Genomic DNA, 24,174 nt, shown 5'->3' on the forward strand with positions numbered 1-24,174 from the left:
CACCCCCACATACAGCATCACAAACCAGCAACCTGGGTGGCCCCACCCTGGTGAACACCTAAGGCTCCGCTCCTTATACCTAACAAGCATGAACAGAGCAAAACATGGCTCAAGAACAACTCAGAGCCCCAGAGCCAATAAATCTAAGTGATGAAGAAATAGCCAAACTTTCAGATGCACAGTTCAAAACACTGGTGATCAGGATGCTCACAGAACTGGTTGGTTTTAGTCACAAATTAGAGGAACAAATGAAACCTAAATTAATGAAATGAAGGGAAATGCACAGGAAACCAATAGTGATGGAAAAGAAACTGGAACTCAAATCAAGGAAGTGGACCAGAAGGAAGAAAAAATTGACCAAACAGAAAACAATGAAGAAACGAGAATTTTAAAAAATGAGGAGAGACTTAGGGACCTTCAGGACATCTTTAAAAATTCCAAACATCTGAATTATAGGGGTACCAGAAGGGGAAGAGGAAGAGCGACAAGTGGAAAACTTACTGGAACAAATAATAAAGGAGAACTTCCCCAATCTGGCAAAGGAAATAGACTTCCAGGAAGTCCAGGAAGCTCAGAGTCCTAAAGAAGTTGGACCCAAGAAGGAACACACCAAGGCACATCATCATTACATTAGCCAAGATGAAAATGAAGGATAGAATCCTAAAAGCAGCAAGAGATAAGGGGACAGTCACCTACAAAGGAGTTCCCATCAGACTGTCAGCTGATTTCTCAAAAGAGACCTTCCAGGCAAGAAGGGGCTGGAAAGAAGTATTCCAAGCCATGAAATCCAGAGACCTACATCCAAGATTGCTCTATCCAGCAAAGCTTTTATTTAGAATGGAAGGGCAGATAAAGTGCTTCTCAGATGAGGACAAGTTCAAGGAGTTCATCATCACCAAGCCCTTATTATATGAAATGTTAAAGGGACTTATCTAAGAAAAAGAAGATTAAAATATGAACAGTGAAAGGACAGCAAACTCAGTTATTAACAAACACACCTAAAACAAAAGCAAACTAAGAGGACAGCTAGATCAGGAGCAAAAACATAGAAATAAAGATCACATGGAGGGTTAGCAACAAGGGAGTGGGAGGAGGAGAAGGAGGGAGAAGGTACAGAGAGTAAGTAGCATAGACGGTAGATAGAAAATAGATAGGGAGAAAAGCAAGAATAGTATGGGAAATATAGAATCTAAAGAACTTGAGACATGTGGACATAAACTAAAGGGGGGGAATAGTGAGGGAGGGGGTGTGCAGGGTGGAGGGGAATGAAGAGGGAAATAGGACAACTATAATGGCATAATCAATAAAATATATTTTTTAGAAATTTGTATATTTATTCTTACATGTTTAAACTTCATTCACCTTCCAAGTACTCTCCATTTCATAAAATACATCTACTGAGACTTTTTCCCATTGTGCAAAACAGTTTTTGAACTCCTCGATTTTGATGCTATTTAGTGCTTCTCCCATTTTTTGGTTTACCTCTTCCACATGGGCAAAACATTTCCCTTTGAGGACTTTTGTCATCCAGGGAACAAAAAATGTTGCTCAGGGAAAGATCCGGCAAATAGGGACGAGGCATGGAGATCATGCTGTTTTTGGTAAAAACTGCTGAACACTCTGTGGTGTGGGCAGGTGTGCTCATAAATTACCATCATGAAATGGCAAACACCTTGAAAGAGTCTTCAGAAAAATTCACTGAAGCCAAATGCAGCCTCTCACAACACTGATACAGATGAGTTCCCGGAACACTCACCTAGCTGGAGAAGCCTGTACTACACGGGGCCCACCCTCCGAAGATAATTCAGGTTTTTGGGGGTTACCCACCTCGTATATTTTCTAATATTTTTTAAGAACTCCAACCCTGGCTGGAGTAGCTCAGTGGATTGAGGGCGGGCTTGCAAACCACATGATCGCGGTTCAATTCCCAGTCAAGGCACAGGCCTAGGTTGCAGGCCAGTTCCCAGCAGGGGACTCACGAGAGGCAACCATACGTTGATATTTCTCTCCTTCTCTCTTTCCCTTCCTCTCTAAAGATAAGTAAATAAAATCTTTAAAACAAAACCTCTATAATCTACCTGACATCATTAAATAAATGAAAATATAGGTATTCTACCATAGGCACAAAAGAAAGGGGGGTAGGTAGACATTATGCTAATACAAGTATTTTTTTCCAAGAGTGAGATACTCACAGCTGTTTCTCCTTTTGAGAGATTTGTTTCTGCAGACTGTCGGATTTACTCTGACATTCTTGTAGATATTTCTTGTCCTCATCTTCAGCTTCCATTTGCGCCTTCTCTGCTTGCTGCAATCTGGTGTAATTCAAATCAACTTTGGGTAAAACTGAGGCTAGAACTAGGGTGTAAAAGGGTGAAGAAGACAAATAAAAGAAAAATGGGGAAATAGAAACATTTCTAAATGAAAACAAAGTTTGGGGGAAAACTCACAAACTCAAACGTGAAAGAGCCACACAATGTCTAGAAATTGTTTTGTGATTTTTTTCAATATAACATATAATATGCCCAAAATACTATCTTCAAATTTGTTTTATTTCTTGTTCATAATTAATAATGCAAAGCAATACAGCCTTTACCACTTTTATAGAGCATAATGAATCAAATTTCAAAGTATAATAGGTGTGTTACTACCTTTTTACAAAACCATGAAAAGCATAGTATGTTTATGTCTATACTAGGTGGAGAAGCCCCATTGTTATGTTAGGATGTGTATGCCAGGAATCAAGTGCACTGACAAGGCCAAGAGCAAAGACCTGCAACTACTTTAAAATAACAGCCTAGTCCTCCCTATAGGATCATTATGCATTTACTAAATTATGCCAAAGCTGTACGTATATGTGTGCGCATTTTAAGATTTAAAGGTATTTAGTAATAGTTGGCAACATTCTCTAGAGGTTATTTTTGTTCCTTGAATTTTGTCATTGAATTTTTTAAATTTGCTAAAATGTGATTTCCATTTTTTCTTATTTTTAAGTCACTGCTTCTCCCTGAGCTTAGCTCTACTCCCTGCCTCCTATGGTCATCTAGGATTTCTTAGATTTAACTTCAGTATTTTTATAAGAAAATATCTCCCAAGTATTCAAGCGATATTACTCCTTGCAGGGAATCCCAAGATAAACATCCATTCTAACCAAAAAAAAAAAAAAAAAACAAGGCCTCTTCTTTTCTTACTTACAGTCATACCAATGGGGCAAACCCTCACATATTTCAGAAGTATGAATGCCACTTCCAAGAGAAAGAGTAACATTCAAGTTGTCTTTAAATCTAAATTTGAAATATTAAGGTAGAGGGAGCTTTTATCTAATATTATAGAAACTAAAAAAAAAGAGTGAGGTAGGCCTTGAAGTTGTGCTATCATAGAAGATGGCTAAGGGGAACTAGAAACTTGAGGTGCTAAAGCACGAGATGATGGCCAATCTGGGTTATAAACTATTTTAAACATTTTAAAAACTAGTAAAAGAGCCATTAGGCAAACAGTGGACCAATGGTGGAAAAAAAAAAATCTGTGCCAACACATTGTGAAACCAAAGGTTAACTTATTTTTAAACAATTTATATATTTTCCATCAAAAAGTAGCTAAAAAGATAAAACTGCGTTTGAAAATCCTGACCTCTGAAGGTCAATACTCAAAATCAGCCCTTGTGCACAAGGTTTGAGGGATGTGTTTTTGGAAATCCAAGTGCACCCACTCTGCTTTATGGCAGTGTTTACCACAGCTGCTGATCAAGAAGTGTACAGGGTCCCTAATACCCCATTTAGAAGACTTAATAGCATAAATTCTTTTCTGTGTAATATATTATAAAACTGTTGATTCTCTTTCAGTCTATTTAAATACAAGTGGTTTTCAGAAAGATATATCTTTGACCAGCTTGTACTGGTCCTGAGTGTCACTGCTGGCACATTTCACCAATGACATTGCAATTGTCCTAGTTTGAGTTAACAAATCGTTGTCACTTCATAATGGAATGGACAGAAATCAAAGACAGAAAAAGGTAATAAAGATGTCCAAAATGTAAAAATGGGGATAAAAAAACAAAAAAGAAAAAAGAAGAAAGAGGATGTCAATAAAAGAATATTCATGTCAATAAAGCATTAATAGTTATGTTTTTCATAAGTAGATTCAAAGAAAGCAATGATAAGACATATGTTGACACCAACATGACAGATCAATGAAAATACATTACATTTTCCAACAATAAAAGTGAAAAATGCCAATATAAAACAATTCAATTTAAACAAAATTATTTCTTGGGTTGGGTTAAGGGTCCTAGCTCAAAGAAACAGAACTAAACTGTCACCTCGGAAAGCTTGATTTCAGATACAAAGATGGTGAATGACAAGGGGTATGAGGATCAATATGCATGGCAATCAATCAGGGATAATTCCACTACGGATTTTGTTTGTTTTACACTTTTTCAACATTTCTGTTTGTGTATTTGTTTTATGTAATGGAACAGATTGAACCACATGAAATTGCTGATATTAGGCCTTTTAAAAAAATCTATAAAATGGCAAGTTCAAATGAATCAGCCTAATATAAAGCAACTTGATTCCATGCAACAATCAAAACAACAAAGGCAAAAATCTGCTGGGCTTAAAAAAAATCATGTTCTAATCTAAATTTTCCTAATGGTTTTTGCGGCAGGTGTCAGAGTTGAATAAAGAAAGGGGAGAGAGAAAGGAAAAAAAAGAAACTAAGACTAGAAGTGCTGTACCTTTGTTCCAGCTGCCTCATGGCTATAGTAATTTTATTGGTTTTGTCTTCTAGTCGTGCAATTATCTCATTTTTTTCTTTCAAACTATCTTCAGAACCCTATTTAGAAAAACATAAAAGCTACAGTGGTTTTGACTTTTATACCTGAATATTTACAAGCTTTGTATACCATTTTGCTGTGGGACTGTTACTTTGGAATGAACAGTTAATTTATAGATTAAAATACTCTCATAATATAAAGCAGTAGTACTACCAGTCTTCATTAAAAATATAATAAAGGGAAAAAACTCAGCTTTCAATGTTTTTGGAAGACAACAGGCTAAGCTCTTGTAAAATATGCTGTTTTTGAAATTAAATTGTAAAGGGCTTTTGGCAACAAGTCTACTGAACAAACATGTCACTTTATTAGATAATTCATAATCATTATAGTAAAATATTTCAGTCAAAATTAAATCTGTCTTAGGACTATGCTGTATAAAGAAGTTCACAAAATGTCCTGCATAATTAGATTGAGTTTTCCCAAAAGATTTAACTTTCATACTGTTAACCTTCCAGCATTAAAAAAACAAATTCAGATAGGTGCTTTTGTTTGTTCTCTGATACTTTTTCATTGCTACATATCTGAAGCTTCCATTTAAGAATTTAAAAAAACACCTCACTTTTTATAACCAATATGGCACAGTTAAAACAGGCTCATCTATTAAAAACCAAACCCTATATACAAATATTCATTTTCAAATTATATAACAAGAAATTCCAAGAATTTAAGAACATTCCTTACCTGCAACTTTTGATACATCTCTATGTTAATTGCTTTAACTTCCTCTAGTTGTTGTCTAAGGCCTATCAGAGTGTCTTGTTTCTCATGGATATCTTTCTCCAACAACTTCATGGCAAGTTCAATCTCATGCTTCATACTAACTTGCACAGCTAGCTCGTTCTCGGCATCCTGTAATTGCAACATATCCTCAATTCACGTGCCACTTCAGGATGTCAAAATCAGATACACAACAGTTAACGAGGCCAAGAAAGAGTTTCTACTCCTTTTGAGTTATAAGTCCCACTAAAGGGAATCAATCAAGCCCTAAAACAACATTCTAAATATTTTCAAATGCATATTTTGCTAAAATGAAAGTATTTCCTAGATTGTCAATTATCACTATTCTACTGGCTCAAGGATGAAGTATTTTTATGCCTCATAAACTCAGTATTGATTTTCCTTAAGTAAAACAATAAAGCCATCTATATAAGTGAAAGTCAAAGAGAACTCGAAAATTCTATTTCACAATCTTAATTTCTTCTCTTAAAGAATTTTACATCAGAAGGAAAAGCTGTTTCCTAATATTAAAGACAAAGAGCAAAAGTAATGAAAAGGCTCGCAATGCTCTCTTCTTCACCTGGGTAGTAGTTACACAGGTAGTTACATTATAATTCATTAAGCTACACATTTGTATTTTTCTGTAGGTGTTATATTTAATAATTTAAAAGGGTAAAAAACTTAATTTAAAATATGATTTTACTAATACTTGAATACAGCATTCTATTTCCTTTTTTGTCATGTTGGTCATGATCTATTCATTTCAAAAGTACAGATGTAACAGTTTAAAAATACCATTAAAAAAAACACTGATACAGTGGGAGCTTAAAGAATTGGAGGGATTTGAGTGAGGCGGATTGCCATCCCACACCAAGGAAGATGAGGCTGAAAGAAATTTTAAGTGGTGTTTGCTTAAGGGTAAATAATAACTATTATTACTATTGTTAGCTAATGTAACTTTAATGCAATCTACCTGTCGTAACTGAGACTCATCTCGAAGCTGCCTTCTTGCTTCATTGTACATTTCATCTAGCCCCTGTCGAGAATGCTTATATGTTTGAAGCTCAGTTTCCACATCCACTTTGGTAACCTAGGAAGAAAATTGTCAATTTTATCATCACTATTATTAATACAGCACAGAAATACCCAATCTATACAAAAGTTGCAAAAAGTAACAATTTTTGACACAAGAGTCTGTTTGCAATCAGTCTATACTTACCTCTAGGTGTTGCTGTGTTTTCATTAAAATCAGTTTATTCTCACTTCGCAATTGATGATTTTCTTCTTGCAGTTTAATGATATTATTCTTTGCTATTGCTAACTAAAAATTATGAAACATGGGCAAAAAAAATTTTAAACATCTTTATACTTGTTTTACAGGTTATATTCATGGCTATAAATAATAGAAAATAAAATCCTAAAACTAGTAAAAATGACTCTAACAATTACAGAAACTTTTATAAGAAATATGTGTTTCTATTACCCCAAAATACCAATTTAAAAAAATTTACTAATTTCTACTGTTTCCTTTTCTTAGTCAATATATATTATGTTAATCAAACATATTATGTTTAACTGGTTTACAATATGCCCTGAATACAAAGTGCCTGAGTCAGCATATAAAGAAATATGTGGAAACAATAAAACTGTAAAAACTTGTGTAAAAACAGAAATGTCCATAAGGAAAAAGGTTTTGCTGTCATTGGAAATGACATTTGCGATAACAAACAGGATGCCCTATGAAACATGGCGCACTGAGTGACCAATGCAAACATGAGACAGCTCTCAGTATCAGAGTTAAACCTGAACCACTAAGTGAATGAATGGCTTGACTCTGAGGCCCAGAATAAAAAGGATCCTAGGAAAGGAAAGCAGGGACCACTCCCCAGTGCTGACTTGCAAATAAATTTCTGAACAATTTATTAAGGATACAACTGAACTTCACAGTGTGTGCTTCTGACCAAGAAGAGGCACAAACCAGTGAGCAGCTCTCTCTCACAGTCCCAAACTATCAAAATGAAGATGTACTCTTAATTGCAATTATACAAGCAATCACGTTTCCCTGGTTTGAAAACACAGGGCAAGTTTTAAAAGAAAGAAAAATTTTAATTCACAGGGAAAAGAGGTTTAATAGCATTAGTAAAATAACATATTTCTTCCTCTACCCAAAATAATTCTGAAAATAGAAAGCAATACTTCTATGGTTAAATAGATTTTTAACATATTAAAAAACAGTATAAAAAAGAGAACTAGCATAGTCTCTGGTTCTGGGACCACCAGAGAGCCACTTTGAAAGTGCAGGAAACCAGAGCACATGGGAAGAATTTTACACATGGGAAGGTAAAAACAGGGTGGATATGATCATGCTTGAAAAGAAAAGCAATCTGAATAGTGGAACAAGAGAGAGAGTATCACTTCAGCATGAAGTCCTAACTATAGGTGATTCTATATCTAAAATCAGGCTATGCAGATTTAAAATGAGAAGCATAGCTCACTTATAGAAGAGTATGTATGAGTTTCATCTTTGAGGCTCATTCCTAGAAGGTGAGTATCTCAAAACAGGTAAGATTCATTTGAGATATGTGGTTTCTCTAAAACTTTTTTTTTTTTGCAAAGGCAAATTTATTTTTCAATTTTTTTCTATTAGTTTACATTTAATATTATTTTGTGTCACTTTCAGGTGTACAGCATAGTGGTTAGCCAGTCATATATTTCCAGTACCCAACTGGCACCATACAGTTATTACAATATTATTGTGTATATTTCCTATGCTGTACTTTACATTGCTATGACTTTTGTAACTACCAATCTGTACTTCTCAGTCTCTTCACCTTTTTCACCCAGTCCCCAAAACCCCCTTCCTAAAGGGACTTGTTTTCAGAGATGTGAGCAGGGTGTAGGAAAACCATGAAGGACAGTGCAATACTCTGGACAAGTAACAGCAGGAGGTCATAGGAAGAAGTTAGGCAGTTATTGGAACCTGGAGAGAGAGACAGAGATCCTAGGAAGACATGTGCCCTTTGATGAAAGCCCAGCAACCCTTTGTAAACTGCCTTACTCCCCAGGCTCCTTCTGAAACACCTGTGACTGGCCACCCACTCTTGAGATGGTGGTGCCTACAAACCACCATGAATCTCAAGAGGCTACCATTAAACTTTTCAATTACAACTGTGTTGCATATTTTCTTCCATCATCAACATTAAAATGGCTGCACAAAAATTCACCAATTTTCATAAGCCTTTTAAAAAAAATTCTTGCTGATAAGACTGCTGTCACAATATAATCTAACAAAATTTCAAATGAAGTTAGACAACTAAACTCTACTAGAGCCACCTTATGGGAAAAAAAAAACCAAACTTGTTGGCCAAACCAATATAAGTATTCCATCATAATGATGAAAATGTGTGTGTGCATGCTTATTACACTCATGCCGAACATGAAAAAGGATTATAAATACTAGGTCCGTGAAAGACAATTATCCATGGCTGATGACAATACCTCTTCGATCAGCTTTGTATTTGACTTTTCTAATGAGTCAACTCTTGAATGGAGACTGCTGACTGTGCTGCTGAAATTAATAAAGAAAAAACTCATTCAAAATCACACAAACTCACAAAGGCAAGAAAAAGTATGTTATCCTGGACTCTATGTTAACTGACATGCACCAAATGCCAACTGAATTTTGAGTGTGGGAGTTTCAGTAAGTTGGATATCCTGATTTAGCTAGAAAAACGATAAAGACTGAAGCAAAAGAACCAATATTTCTATTAAAATTTTATTTGATGCTGCTCATTATTTTTTGTCTTCTTAGGGTCCCTTTTTACATTTAACTTCTAATATTTAGGAATAAAAATTCCACACAAAAGAGTACTCAATATTACTGAAACTAAATTTAAAGTTATTTTTAAAGGGTAAACTTTAAATGTCCATTTTGTAATTAAGTGGCTTAATGATGCCACTTATAAACAATGTTCATGAACAGAAGTCCCACTGTTTCCCCTCTCCACTTTCATAACAACTTAAAGACCTCCAAAGTCACCTGTTGTTGAGAAATGTAAACATGCGATACCTAGTATCAGGAATATAGTCAGCCTGACACTAAGCAAACACCTCGGCTTTCAAGGATAGTCAAGTCAGGTTACACCACATAAACACACTCGTTTTTCACATTTTTGTTTAAATCAACCAATACTGGACATTAATGTACATTTTACTGAGTCTGATTTTCAAGGGCTGCTTGATTTTACCATCTCAAACTTTATCTAATAAAATGTTAATATGCTGTATACATCACAGTAAAGATATATAGTAGATTCAACAAATTTTATACCATGCTCAGAAACAACTATTGGCATTTCAGTTAAGCTATGAAACAGAAAAAATGTTTTTTCATTTATATTAAATCACTTTTTAGATATAACCATTCTGAGGTAAACAACTCGAGTTCTTCACCAACAGCACCATACTGATGACAAGCTATAACCAGCACAGGACTGGAAGATGAAAGACCAAGCTTGGAGTCCCTGCTTTTCTAATTGTGTCGCCTCCTGAAACCTTTCCGAGTTCCAGCCTCCTCACCTATATAGTCACACAATATTTGCCCTACCTTTATGTGAGAATGAAAAAATAATTTAAAAAGTAACTTTTGAAAACAATAATGTTTGTTTAAACATATTCGAATAATAAATAATTTGTTTTTGAAAACAAAACCCTCGATAGTGGTTTTCTTTGGAAAACAGGTGAATTCTATTTTTTATCTGATTTCTACACTTTCAAAACATTCTAAATGTTCACAAACTATTTTCCAATTAAAAAAAAAACAAAGAAAAAGGGGAAGTGTTTACAGGACCAAGTATAAAGGACACATGGACAAAAACAAGGGGGGTGGAAATGGGAGGGAGGTGGGGAGGGCTGGGGGGTGGGCTAGGATGGGAGTAAAAAGCAGAAAACTGTACTTGAGCAACAATGAAAATTAAAAAAAGAGAAAAAGAAAAACAAAAATGCTTTGAATACATAAAATATACAGAAGACACAAGTATTGCAGTAACTGATTAACAAACAAACACATAATTTAAAAAAGACTGAGAAAGCTCATTTGAACCAAATGGAATAGTCTCTAAGATAAACTGTTGAGTAAAAACAGTAAAGTACAGAATAGTGTAAAAAAATGTGCTACCTTATGTGTAAAGAACCGAAAGTGAGAAATATGAGAAAATATATGCGTATCCTTATTGATTTGCATAAAGCATCTGTGGAGGCATTCACAGGACCTAGTATATTAGTAAATCCCTCGGAGAAGAACTAGAAGGTTACAGATCAGGGAAGAGGGAGACCTTTCATTTAATGCTCCTTTTGAAGTTTCAACCGTGGGAATATATTGCCTGTTCCCAAAAAGTGAGTAAAAGTTTAAAAGTAAATAAGTAACACAGGGTTGCACTTAGAGATGCAGTCTCAGAGCCCTGGCCAGGCTGCACAGTTGGTTAGAGCATCATCCCCATATGCCAAGGTTGTGGATTCAATCCCCAGTCAGGCCACATACAAGAAGCAACCAATGAATGCATAAATAAGTGGGACAACAAATCGATGTCTCTCTCAAATCAATTACAAAATAATTAAAATAACCCTGGCTGGTATGGCTCGGTGGATTGAGCACTGGCCTGCCAGCCAAAGGGCTGCTAGTTTAATCCCTGGTCAGGGCACATGCCTGGGTTGAGGGCCAGGTCGCCAGTTGGGGGTGTGTGAGAGGCAACTGATTATTTCTGTCACACATTCATGTTTCTCTCCCTCTCTTTCTCCCTCCCTTTCCCTCTTTCTAAAAATAAGTAAGACTTTAAAAAATATAATTAAAATAAAAAGTAAATACAATATCACCAATATAAATGACAAAAATACAGATACATACAATGCACACATTTCCTACGATAGCTATTATTAAAACTCCATCACTAAAGAAGACGACACTGACATGAGATCTCCCCTGTCTCCAACTTCAGAGGGAAAGCAAGAGTTACAGCTTATTAGCTTTTCTGCAATGAGAACATGTTTATTTGTATCTTCTGATTGTAATACATGTTTATTGGGTAACATGCAAAAAGTACAGAAAACTATAAAGAAAAAATAAAAAGTATTCATACTCCTATCATCCAGAGTTAGCCAGTTTGGCTAATTCTTCCTTTCAACTAATGAGAACAGTCCATTTCTAACTACATAGCAAATATTCATTCACTATACCCATGTTATATACTATGGTAGCCATAAGCCATTTGTGGCTACTACTAAGCACTTACAATGTCACTAATCCAGATTTAAATGTGCTGTGAGTAAAATACACATTGAATTTTGAAGATAGTACCAAAAAATTAATATAAAATACCTAAATAATTTTTATAGTGATTAAATGTTGAAATGATAATATTCTGGGTTAAATAAAATATATTTTTAATTAACTTCAGCTTTTTTTTTACTTTTTTAATGAGGTTTACTAGAAATTTTAAATTGCCTATGTGACTCACATTATGCTTTTATTGGACAGAACTGCACTATAGTACTTTGCAAACGTGTATCAGAAATTCTCCTCAGATAGAGTATTCACTGACAGTTCCAGTGACCAGGCAACACTGGAAGGAGACAACTTCCACCGCGGAGTATGAAAGCCACATTTATACATGAAGCCTCTTGAAGTAGGAGAAAATGAATTTTTGAAGTGTCAAAATGACAGAAACTTCCACCCTATCTATCTAACCTTTTTTCTTAAGGGCACAGGGATAGGTTTGAAATTCTATTTTTAAATTCTGAGAATTCTATTTAAAAATCTGATTCTCATTTTCTACTGAAAATGAATCATCTCCAGTAACTCTCTGTATCCTTACTTCCCATTTTCTCTATTCACTGTAACCCCTTCTAGAAGATGCACAGAAGAATAGGGTTAAGTTGACCTGACCGGGGAACCCTAAGACAATAGTCATAAATATACTAAGTATTCCAAGTATCCATAATACTTACTTCAGTTGTCTATTTAATTCTTCAACATAATTCTTCTGGTCTAATATGGCAGCAATTTGAACATTCCTAAAGGGGGGAAAAGTAGTTTTGTGCTAATTGAAAGGTATTTAGTGGGTACCAAAGATAATATCTAAATCATCTAAAATTGCTGTAAAAATAATGTCTAAGTCATTTAAAAATTTTTAATGCCATAATGGCAAAATATTATCTTGCCTTTAAAATTTAATAATCTTTATAGTCAGTAGCAGTAAATTGTCCAATTATATTAAATAACTATAATATTTATTAAATAACTTGCTAATACACTTAATGTGCCATTAGTATATTTAAAAATTTTTACATCAGTATGATTTATTTTCTATTGAAATATATGACCTATAACTGTGTAAATTTAAGGCATACCACGTTAGCTCAATATATTTATATTGTGATATGATTGCCATTGTAGCAATAATTAGCAGCTCTATCACATTATATAATTATCCTTTCTTTTTAGTACTTGGAATAAGTATAATTTAAATTTAAACATAATTAGATCTTGAAATAAACTAGTATATGTAAGCTTGTGAATAATAAGCTTTCATCACTTTTATCACAAAACACAGCATAGTACTAAAATGGGTTTCAGGCCCTGGGGGGGTGACTCGGTTGCTTGGAGCATCATCCCGTGCACCAGACGGTTGCAGATCTGATTCCCCATCAGGGCATATGCCTAGGTTCTGGGTTTGATCCCCAGTTGTGAGCAGGACACAACCAATCAATGCTTCTCTTTCACATCAATGTTTCTCTCTCTATTCCTCTCTCTCAGATCAATGAAAATGTGTCCTTAGATGAGGAGGGAAGAAATTTATAAAATGGGTTACAGGAACTACTGGTATAACCAAAGTCATATATCAGACTAAAGTCTCCTTCCAAGTGGTCTTTGCTTTTTAAAGCTTGTAAATGGAAATGAAAACTAAATAAAGCAGGAACTACACACAAATAATGGTAATAAAAAACACACGGTAAATAGATGGACCTCAGACTGATTTATAAAGACCCACATAAAAAATACATGTGAAATAACTTACGAAAATCTTACCTTTCTTTATTTCCAATATCATCTTCATTCTTTAAATACATGGAAAAATCAATCACTCCAACCTGAATTTATAAATAAAGTTATTTCTATTTAAAGGGGAAAAATATCTAAAGTACATTTAACATGCAACTGAATTTTATTCTTAATTTTTCTTTAATGTTTAACTGCACCGTTTACAACTTAAAGCAATAGTAATACCTGGATCAAAGTGGAACACTGCAAACTGAAAACACTTTGCTTTTGGTACTAATCACTTCCACTTACTTGTGAGTCTAAATCCTCTCCCTTTACACACAGATTAGCATCTATTACATTCAGGCCAACCAGTAGCCCAACAATTACTGCTCCTTCTTCTTCCATCATTAGTGCATGATACTCATAAAATTCACTGTGAAAATTAAAATAATAAAAACATTGAATCACAAATGTATTTCAAAAACTAAATTTTGTAATCTCAGTACCTTATTACAAACATGAAACCAATATTAGGTATCTTCAAATTAGCCTTTCTATGTGTGAACAATTTAAACTTTTTGAAATTTAAATGTTTATACAGAAAATGTAAAAAAAAGAGACCAAAAGAAATAAAATTAAAAAAAAAAATTTTGAATGCTAAGAAGAGAAGCAAGGATAGATCAAAGGAAAAAGAGGCATCACTGAGGGCTGGAATGTTAATGACTCTCAGAAGACAGTGACTGCTGCTGATCTGATTACAACACTTTAATTAGAGTTGAATTTTTAATTCAAGGATTTATTAAGACCCTTGGGATAAAGACTAAGGTAACTAAATGAACATATTACATATTTCAAAGCTCATGTTCAAGTCAGTGGTTTTGATATGTACATTGCAAGTGTTACTAATAGAGAAACAATAAAAGGTACTTATGGATATCTATATTCTAAAAAAAATTCAAATAAGAGACTTGTGAAAGGAATGGGACAGTTTAAAAATTAATATTTGACTATTTATATTAAGAGAACTAGTTATCACTGTCTCAGGCCTTCTTCAAAAGTCACATGTATAATATTTAACCACTTCAATTAACCTTCAGAATATAACTGAGAAATTGCAGGTACTTAAAGTATGGTCATTCTCATTTAAAATATGGGAAAGCCAAGATGTACAACTAGAGTCACAAGTAAACCCAAAACAATTAAATTTTCCAGAACATCAGACATACACTCTAAAAGAACAAGAGTGAATTAAGGGGCTACCATGGGCCCACTTCCTTTGAAAACTGATTGCCTTGCTTTGACAGTCTGTCTTAACCATTTGGCCTCCAATTTAAACTGATGGTTTACAATACAGTCAAAACAGCAGTCTGGACATTCAAGATCTGAAAAGAGACCTCTTGAGCCCTGGCTGGTGTGACTCGGTGGATTAAGTGCCAGCCTGCGAACCAAAGGGTGGCTGATTCAGTCACCAGTCAGGGCATATGCCTGGGTAGCCTGCCAGATCTCCAGTTAGAGGCGTGTGAGAGGCAACCACACATTGATGTTTCTCTCCCTCTCTTTCTCCCTCCCTTCCCCTCTCTCTCTGGAAATAAATAAAATCTTTAAAAATAAATAAATAAAATAAAAGGAGACCTCTTGAACTAAAGCCCCAAATTCCACTATAAATTTTTACTCATAGAATAACTGTAACTCAGAAAAAAAATGTACCTTACACTTTAAAAAATGAAGCTTAGAAATATAAATTTCCCCCTTATCAGCTGATAAAAAGTGTACAATATTCTTTTTTTTCGGCTATTTACTAATCAGTGTATGTCCCCCACAATGATTTTCTCACTCATTTTGTTCTTCCTTTTATTTTATGTCATGTTATTGTATTTTATGAATCGTTTTTTTACTACATCTTCAATCCTTTTTGGAAGACACCATATAAAGGAAATAAAAAATGAAAATGAATACAATTTAATGGTACTAACCTCAAGAGATCCCTTTGAATTATTAAGCAACGAAGATAATCAGCCATTTTTTTTTGCATGAGAGCTAATCGAAGCCATGCCCTTGCACGACCCAGGGGGGTCCTAAAAAGTAAAACCAATTGGTAAGAAAATAGCCCCAGCCCAAAGATAATGGACTACATGTTCTATCTCTGTTGAGGTATACATTAATAAGGAAAAAAAGCAATTTATCATGGTTTTGTCTTCATTTCTCTAGTTTTAAGCCAGTTCTTCGAGCATGCAAACCAATCCTTGACAACTACTTAAGTCCAAAGGTAAACTTGCATCTGTAGAACGTCTAGGTACCATTTTATGGATTGGAAGAAATGACTCTCTAAAAAGTGAGAATATTTCTACAAGCAACACTTAGTCAGAATGGGCTTAGCCTTCTAAAAATGAATATGCATCAATAGAGCAGTATAATGCCTTAAAAAATAACTGACATCATATCTGACTGTAAAAAAATCATAGCAAAGCTAAAAAGGTACCAACCAGGACTTCTGGCTAAGATGGAGGTGTAAGTAGACACACTGTGCCCCCTCACACAACCAAAATAAGGACAACAACCATTTAAAAACAACAAAATAACCAGAACTGACAGAAAATTGAACTGTACAGAAGTCCAACAATGAAAGAGTTAAAATAGACACACTCATCCAGACTGGTAGGAAGGGCAGAGTCTGGTGGCTGGGCAGAGAAGGGTCGGGCAAAAAAAAAAAGTGGTGGCTTGCGGACCGTGGGCACACAAGGCACAGTTCAAAACACTAGTAATCAGGATGCTCACAGAATTGGTTGAATTTGGTCGCAAATTAGATGAAAAAATGAAGGCTAAACTAAGTAAAATAAAGCAAAATGTACAGGGAACCAACAGTGATGGGAAGAAAACTGGAACCCAAATCAATGGAGTGGACCAGAAGGAAGAAAGAAAGGACCAAAGAGAAAAGAATGAAGAAACAAGAATTCAAAATAAGGAGGAGAGGCTTAGGAATCTCCAGGACATCTTTAAACAGTCCAACATCTGAATCATATGTATGCCAGAAGAAAAAGAGGAAGAGCAAGAAATTGAAAACTTATTTGAACTAATAATAAAGAAAACTTCCCCAATATATTTGCCCCAAGGCAAAGGAAACAGACTTCCAAGAAGTCCAGGAAGCCCCAGAGAAGTTGGACCCAAGGAGGAACACACCAAAGCACATCATAATTACATTAGCCAAGATTAAAATGAAGAGAGAATCCTAGAAGCAGCAAGAGATAAGGAGACAGTCACCTACAAAGGAGTTCCCATCAGACTGTCAGCAGATTTCTCAAAAGAGGCCTTACAGGCAAGAAGGGGCTGGAAAGAAGTATTCCAAGTCATGAAAGGCAAGGACCTACATCCAACATTGTTCAATCCAGCAAAGCTTTCATTTAGAATGGAAAGGCAGATAAAGTGCTTCTCAGATAAGGACAAGGAGTTCATCATCACCAAGTTCTTATTATTAATAAGGGAAATGTTAAAGGGACTTATCTAAAAAAAAGAAGATAAAAAATATGTATAGTAAAATGACAGCAAACTCACAATTATTAACAACCATACCTAAAACAAAAATAAAAACAAACTAAGCAAACAACTAGAACAGGAACAGAATCACAGAAATGGAGATCACATGGAGGGTTAGCAACAGGGGAGTGGGAAGGGGAGAGAGGGGGAAAAGGTACAGAGAATAAGTAGCATAGATGGTAGGGAGAAAATAGACAGGGGGAGGCAAGAATAGTATATGAAATACAGTCTCCAATAAATTGTTGCTGACTGCCTACTATTGTAAAACATCTTAACACTCAGGAAACAGAAATGCATAATTGATACATCCTGCTTTAAAAGAACTTGCATTGTATTGCAGTAAATTACTGCAAAATTCTGCAATACTGCAGAATTAAAGTAAGTGATATAATAAGGAAATTACTATGGTGATAAGAACCTAAAAATAAAAAGTAGTTACTTATTACTGAAGGGGCTAAGAAAAACCATGAAATTTGAGCTGAACCATGAAGAATGAACAGAATTTTATTAGGAGACAATGGAAGAAGGCTATTTAAGGCTGAGAGAAGATAAATTAGAATGTGAAGTACTTTTAAGGAACCGCAAATATACTTCTGTGGTTACAGATGAACAAGTAACAAGATGACTTACTTAAGACCAGGTAAGTCCCGGACACTAGCCCCTATTTCCTCTGCTTCTGGGTACAGCTTCTCCACTAGTTCCAAAGGACCCCAAATAGTTTTGTTGTAACTCAAAAATGATTTTCTTACTGAAAAAAAGAAAATGTAATGCATATGACTTTAACATATGTATATAACTACAGTAACTTCCTTTAAAATATTTAATTTCAATATTTCTAACAACATACAATTATTCAGAGACCTTAACTCTTTTATCACACTGCACAGCCTGTTAATCAGGATCCTGGTATTTTTCCTTATGAGAAATATGTACCTTGGCCATTCTTCCAAATCAGAAATATGTAGGCAGATAGATAGTTACGGTAAAAAACAACTGGGCCCACTCTTTACCAGTACCAAAATAGAAAGGCTGACAGCCCTAGAAAGTTTATCTTTATCAGTTTATTAAATAAAGCAAAGACAAATAAATATATTACTTTTTTTAAAATCCTTAACCAAGGACATTTTTTTTCATTGCTTTTAGAGAGAGAGAAAGAGAGAGAGAAACATCCATGAAAGAGAGAAGCATGAACTGGTTGCCTGTCAGCAGATTTCTCAAAAGAGGCCTTACAGGCAAGAAGGGGCTGGAAAGAAGTATTTCCCAGACAGACCTGGTCCGGGAATTGAACCTGCAATCCTTTGGTCACATGATAATGTTCGAACCAACTAAGCCACACAGGCCAGGGATAGTTACATTAGTTTTAAACATGAAAAAATGTGACTTTCCTTTTCCTTTTTTTTAAATCTGAGATTTGGGTAATATAAAACCATAAAATCACTATCCATTTCTTTCTTAAGACTGACCAGCTCTCCTGCAGATGCACTGTGCCTATCATATGTACCATCCAAGGACAACCATGAAGTGAGGCAATTTTTCTTTGGGGGAAAAAAATCAAACAGTACCAGTAGACTTATAATGATTCATCAAAATAGGCCTATGACTGTTAGGAGATGTCTCATGATATTTTGTGAAGTAAAAGAAAACAAAATCAGAGAAGTTTAAATTTTAATTATTTTTGCCATCTTTTGGTAAATTGCATTTCAGCAAGTTGGGAAAAATGAAAAATCTATGTTACTGTTATTATTTATCTATTTAATTAATTGTTGTTCAAGTACAGTTTTCTGTCTTATACTCCCATCCCAGCCCATCCCCCCCAGTGTCCCCCACCTCCCTTCCATTTCCACCCCCTTAGTTTTTGTCCATGTGTCCTTTATACTTGTCGCTGTAAACCCTTCCCCTCTTTCCCCTGAAATTTTCTCCCTTCTCTCCTCTGGTCACTGTCACCCTGTTCTCTATTTCAGTGCCTTTGGTTATATTTTGCTTGCTTGTTTGTTTTGTTGTTTAGGTTCCTTTTAAAGGTGAGATCATATGGTATTTGTCTTTCAACACCTGGCTTATTTCACTCAGCATAATGCTTTCCAGTTCCATCCATGCTGTTGCAAAGGGTAGGAGCTCCTTTTTTCTTTCTGCTGCATAGAATTCCATTGTGTAAATGTACCACAGTTTTTTGATCCATTCATTTACTGATGGGCACCTAGGTTGCTTCTAACTCTTGGCTATTGTAAATTGTGCTGCTATGAACATTGGGGTGCACAGGTTCTTTTGGATTGGTGTTTTCAGGATTGTTAGGATATAATCCTAGCAGTAGAACTGCTGGGTCAAAAGGCAGGTCCATTTTTAGTGTTCTTAGAAAATTCCAGCCCTGGCTGGCATAGCTCAGTGGATTGAGTGCGGGCCTGCGAACCAGAGTATCGAGGTTCGATTCCCAGTCAGGGCACATGCCTGGGTTGCAGGCCAGTTCCCAGCAGGGGATGCATGAGAGGCAACCATACATTGATGTTTCTCTCCCACTCTTTCTCCTTCCCTTCCCCTCTTGATAAATAAATAAATAAATAAATAAATAAATAAATAAGTAAGTAAGTAAGTAAGTAAATGAAAGAAAGAAAGAAAGAAAGAAAGAAAGAAAGAAAGAAAGAAAGAAAGAAAGAAAGAAAGAAAGAAAGGAAGGAAGGAAGGAAGGAAGGAAATTCCATACTGTTTTTCATAGTGGTTGTAAGAGTCTGCAATCCCACCAACAGTGAACTAGGGTCCCCTCTTTTCCACAACCTCTCCAACACTTGTTTGTTGCTTTATGATGGCCATTCTGACCGGTATAAAGTGGTATCTCATTGTGGTTACTGTTATTTTTTTTAATGAAAAGGAAATTTTCAAAAAGCAAGTCCTACCCTGGCTCAGTGGATTAAGTGCCAGCCTGCAAAACCAAGGGTTGCTGGTTTGATTCCCAGTCTGGGCACATGCCTGGGTTGCAGGCCAGGTCCCCAGTAGAGGGCATGTGAGAGGCAACCACACACTGATGTTTCTCTCCCTCTCTTCCTCCATTCCCCACTCTCTAAAAATAAATAAATAAGATCTTTAAAAAAAAAAAAAAGAGTAAGCAAGCCCTGGCTGGTGTGGCTCAGTTGGTTTGGTCATCCTGCAAAGCGAAAAAGTCACCAGGGACATGCCTAGGTTGCAGGTCAGTATCTGGTCAAAGCATACGTAAGAGGCAACCAACTGATGTTTCTCTCCCTCTCTTCTTTCCTTTCTCTTTCTCTAAACGTCAATAAACATATTCTTGGATGAGGGTGTTTTTTAATTTTTTATTTTAAAAAAGAAAATAAATCTGCCCTGGCTGGTATAGCTCAGTGGATTAAGCATGGGCCTGTGAAGCAAAGGGTCACAGGTTCAATTCCCAGTCAGGGCACATGCCTGGGTTGCAGGCCAGGTCCCAAGTAGGGGACATGTGAGAGACAACCACACACTGATGTTTCTCTCCCACTCTTTCTCCTTCCCTTCCCCTCTCTCTAAAAATAAATAAATAAAATATTTTTTAAAAAAGAAAGTAAATCTTTAAAGTTCTCATGACAAGAAAAAAAGAACTTGTAATTATGTGTGGTGATGGATGTTAACCAGACTTGTGATAACTTCACAATATATACAAACATCAAATTATTGTGTTGTATACCTGAAATTAATATAATGTTATAGGTCAATTATATCTCAATAAAAATAAATGAATAAAATTTAAAAAATAAATGAGTACATTAATAACATCACACAGAATTTCTCAAATTTTGGCACCAAGATTCCTTCTAAGTTTGAAGTACATTTTATTAAAACCACATTTAGATAAATCTCCTCTTCTGCTTTTTACATGTACCCACACTCTCATGCACCAGAGTCAGAACTTCTAAGCCCTCCCAGCCTACTCAGGCTCCTAGTGCAAGAAACCACGTTTCTCTTGCTTTACAATAACTGCCTTAGTAAACAACTTTACTCACATAGCTGTCCACACAGCTGTTGATCATATGAATTAGAGACCAAAACTGTCTAATAATTATAAGAAGTTATTATGTAACAAATGTTAAATAATTATAATGCATTTTACACATTTCATAATTCAACATGAACTGTATAGAAGAACACAATATTCACTATTAATATTGTTTTCAGGGAGCACTCACATTTCTATAATAACCCAATTTAGAAGACAATTTTTCTAGATATGTTTCCATGTGCTAAGGAAGTTTATATTTCACTAATCAATTGTTTTAATGTATTTGTTCAATAGCACCTAGACTAGTAAAAAGAGTTCATATCAGAATCACCAAACTTGACATTTTTAATATGTCTATAAATGTCTTAGAAAATGGAAAACAATTCAGAGTATGTTGAAAAACTTTTACAGTAAATACGCCTTTTAACCAAACACTAACAAGTACTCATTTTCTAAGACCACCCATTTCAAAACATAAAGCAATAGGATATTTTCTCCCAAAACCAACCCACCGAGTATTTTTAAATGTAAAGTAACAATAATTATGGCCTCAAAACAACAACAAAAAACATATTTTCAAGAATGTTTAAGATGTAAGAGAGATTGATTCTAACTTTTTTAAGTCTCATGATACCTTTAAGACCGTGTTTCAGACAATGTTCCATGACAACAAAGAACTGCTGCAAGGGGGGATAGTCAGAATCCAAAGTGCGGCCAAAGCTGAGAGCAGATTCAATGAGTCCTTTGATACTCAATTTTGCCATGTTTAACAAGTTTGCTCGCTCTACAGCTGTGGGGTCTTTTGTAGCTGAAAGCACAAGAAAGAAGTCCAAGATCATTTGCAAGACATGACACTGAAAAATATACAAACTCTTTCCTTCCCCTATAAAACCAACAGAGGCTTGTTTTTCCTTGGTCAACAAATTAGTCTTCCTAACTCACCTACACCCCTAGTTAACTTCACTTTATGTCTCTTTCACATAAACTGTAGAACTCTACCATGCCCACTCCAGCCAACATTTATGAATTATTCTCAAAATCCTGTAAAGTGGCTATTCTCTGGTATTTATTTTACTTTTATGGTACCCCTTCAGGGAGAATGAGGTTTTTTAAACGACTTTCTATAGAGGTAAATTGGGACTAATATGCAACATGTTTAAGCATCTCATGCAAAAGGTGGATAGCAGGAACCATCCAAGGATGAATTCCAAGGCAAAAAAAAAAAAAAAAAAATCAGAATAAACTGTCAATAAAATAAAAGGTAGTTAAAATTCTAAGATTCCAGTATTACTCATAACAATCATGACAGATAAACAAAAACAGTGACAAGAGAACACAGAGGAAGCCATTCAATTTCACTCATTTTAATTATCTTGTTTTTTCATCGTAACTGTTGTTCTATGTTTCGTGACTCCCTTATTTTCCAAGAGGAAATAAAAACAGGGTACAGTTTCACATTAAGGTTCCCTGCCGTTCCTTCCACACAACTGATTCAGTTGATTCAGCTGATTCAGCTGATTCAACTGATTCAAGTTAACTTGTTAACTTGTTAACAAGTTAACAGATATATTTTTAAAATTATTTCACTTGATATTTTCAATTCACAAAAAAAATTTTTTCTTTCCCACGAATTTTATTCTGTTTACTTAGAAATTCAGACCCCATACTCTCATTACCGTTTTGAGTGGCAAGAATATTTTCAGCAAACACAGATGACAAAATGAAATGCAGAAAAAAGAAGCACTTAGTAAAGCGTTTCATAATCTCTGACAAGTTTACTAGCCCGGAGTAAACCAAGTGTCCGTTTTTCCTTCACTGAACAAAAAGTCCAGGGTTCCCAATGATCTAGTATTCTAGTTCTAGTCTCAGATAACCAGGCAAAAAATGCAAACAGCCTCAAGTGCTGTGACCTGGCCAGCAGGTGGAAAATCTCCACACACGTCACTGCTTCAAATGTGCACGTGTCCCTCTTTTTTTCGGGGGCGAAACCACTTAATGTTTCATAATCTATGGAAATTCTCCATTTTTGTTAACAATTTCCATCACGATATGCAACGCACGATGCGACAACTAGACAAAGGGTGCCTTTGCAGCACTGGGTGGCAGGGCCAGCCTGGGCGCCAGCAGCTTCGCGCAGAGACTTTGCAACCGGCCGCGCCCCGCAGCTGCTGGCGGAGGCATCCCGGCTCGCGGCCGCGAAGCAGAGCTAAGGACCAAGCCCCGGCATTTGCCTGGCCCTGGAGCCCCTTCCCTGCCCCTCTATCTCCCCGAGTAAGACTGTCCAAAAGGCTCGGGCGCCCGCGGGACCCGCGGGGAGGGCTCACCCGGGGTCCTGCGCCGCATCGCTGCCCCTCCCCCGCCCTCGGTGCCGGGGACCCGGGCCAAAACCTGAGACGCATCTTCCCTCTGCTACTCCCGAACCTGAAATGTCATCGCCCACCCCCGACCCTTCCCGGGACCAGGGACCGACACCGCGGCCGGCCCTGTCCTCGCTCGCTGGAGTTGAAGGACAGCCCCTTATACCCTTAGGCCCCAGAGCCGGGGCCAGAGGGAACGAAGGGCGGCTGCCCGTTGCCATGGTGACCCCGCGCGCCCCCGAGTCCCTCGCCGCCCCGGCTGGGCCGGGCCCCAGTTCCGACCCGGAGGCCTCGGTACCACCACCGCCAGTACTCCTCGTCTGGCCGCGGCCTTCGTCCCCGGACGCAGGGCCCAGAGTCCGCTCTCAGCCCGCTCCCCTTACCCATGGCGGCGGCGGCGGCGGCGGCGCGATCTCGGGCGGGGACTGCCTGGGCCGCGCCAGCAGCTCCCTTCAGACGCGCGGCGGCCGCCAGGGCGTCAGCGCCCAGACCCGCAGCGGCCCACAGCGCTCCCGGCGGCCGGAGGGTGCCCGGGAGGTTCCGCAGCGAGCGGGGCGGGGGGCCGCGGAGCCTGCGCCCGTAGGGGCGAAACCCGCCTCCGCTAAACCCGTCCTGCCCACCCGGACAGGAAGAAGACCTGGGCTCCGCGGAGCCGGAGGGCGGGACCCCGGCCCGAAGGCGGGCCTCTCACCCTCCGGGCTTCGACGCCGCTCGCTCGGGAGGC

General features: G+C 36.8%; 1 protein-coding gene across 1 annotated transcript in view; it reads right to left on the minus strand.

Moving 5' to 3' along the window:
* Window positions 1-24,077, minus strand: part of RUFY2 (RUN and FYVE domain containing 2) — a 38,382-nt gene extending 14,305 nt beyond the window's left edge. The window contains 13 exon segments of the mRNA XM_053663915.1: window positions 2,193-2,312; window positions 4,733-4,830; window positions 5,513-5,680; window positions 6,522-6,638; window positions 6,768-6,869; window positions 9,047-9,116; window positions 12,551-12,616; window positions 13,632-13,693; window positions 13,896-14,019; window positions 15,560-15,661; window positions 17,748-17,865; window positions 21,728-21,901; window positions 23,834-24,077. Of these exon segments, the coding sequence (XP_053519890.1) occupies window positions 2,193-2,312; window positions 4,733-4,830; window positions 5,513-5,680; window positions 6,522-6,638; window positions 6,768-6,869; window positions 9,047-9,116; window positions 12,551-12,616; window positions 13,632-13,693; window positions 13,896-14,019; window positions 15,560-15,661; window positions 17,748-17,865; window positions 21,728-21,901; window positions 23,834-23,837 (1,325 nt within the window). The 5' untranslated portion in view covers window positions 23,838-24,077.
* Between the last annotated feature and the right edge of the window lie 97 nt (window positions 24,078-24,174).

The sequence above is a fragment of the Artibeus jamaicensis genome, unplaced genomic scaffold (assembly GCF_021234435.1).
Source record: "Artibeus jamaicensis isolate MK-2021 breed Jamaican fruit bat unplaced genomic scaffold, CSHL_Jam_final contig_332, whole genome shotgun sequence".
Lineage (NCBI taxonomy): Eukaryota > Metazoa > Chordata > Mammalia > Chiroptera > Phyllostomidae > Artibeus > Artibeus jamaicensis.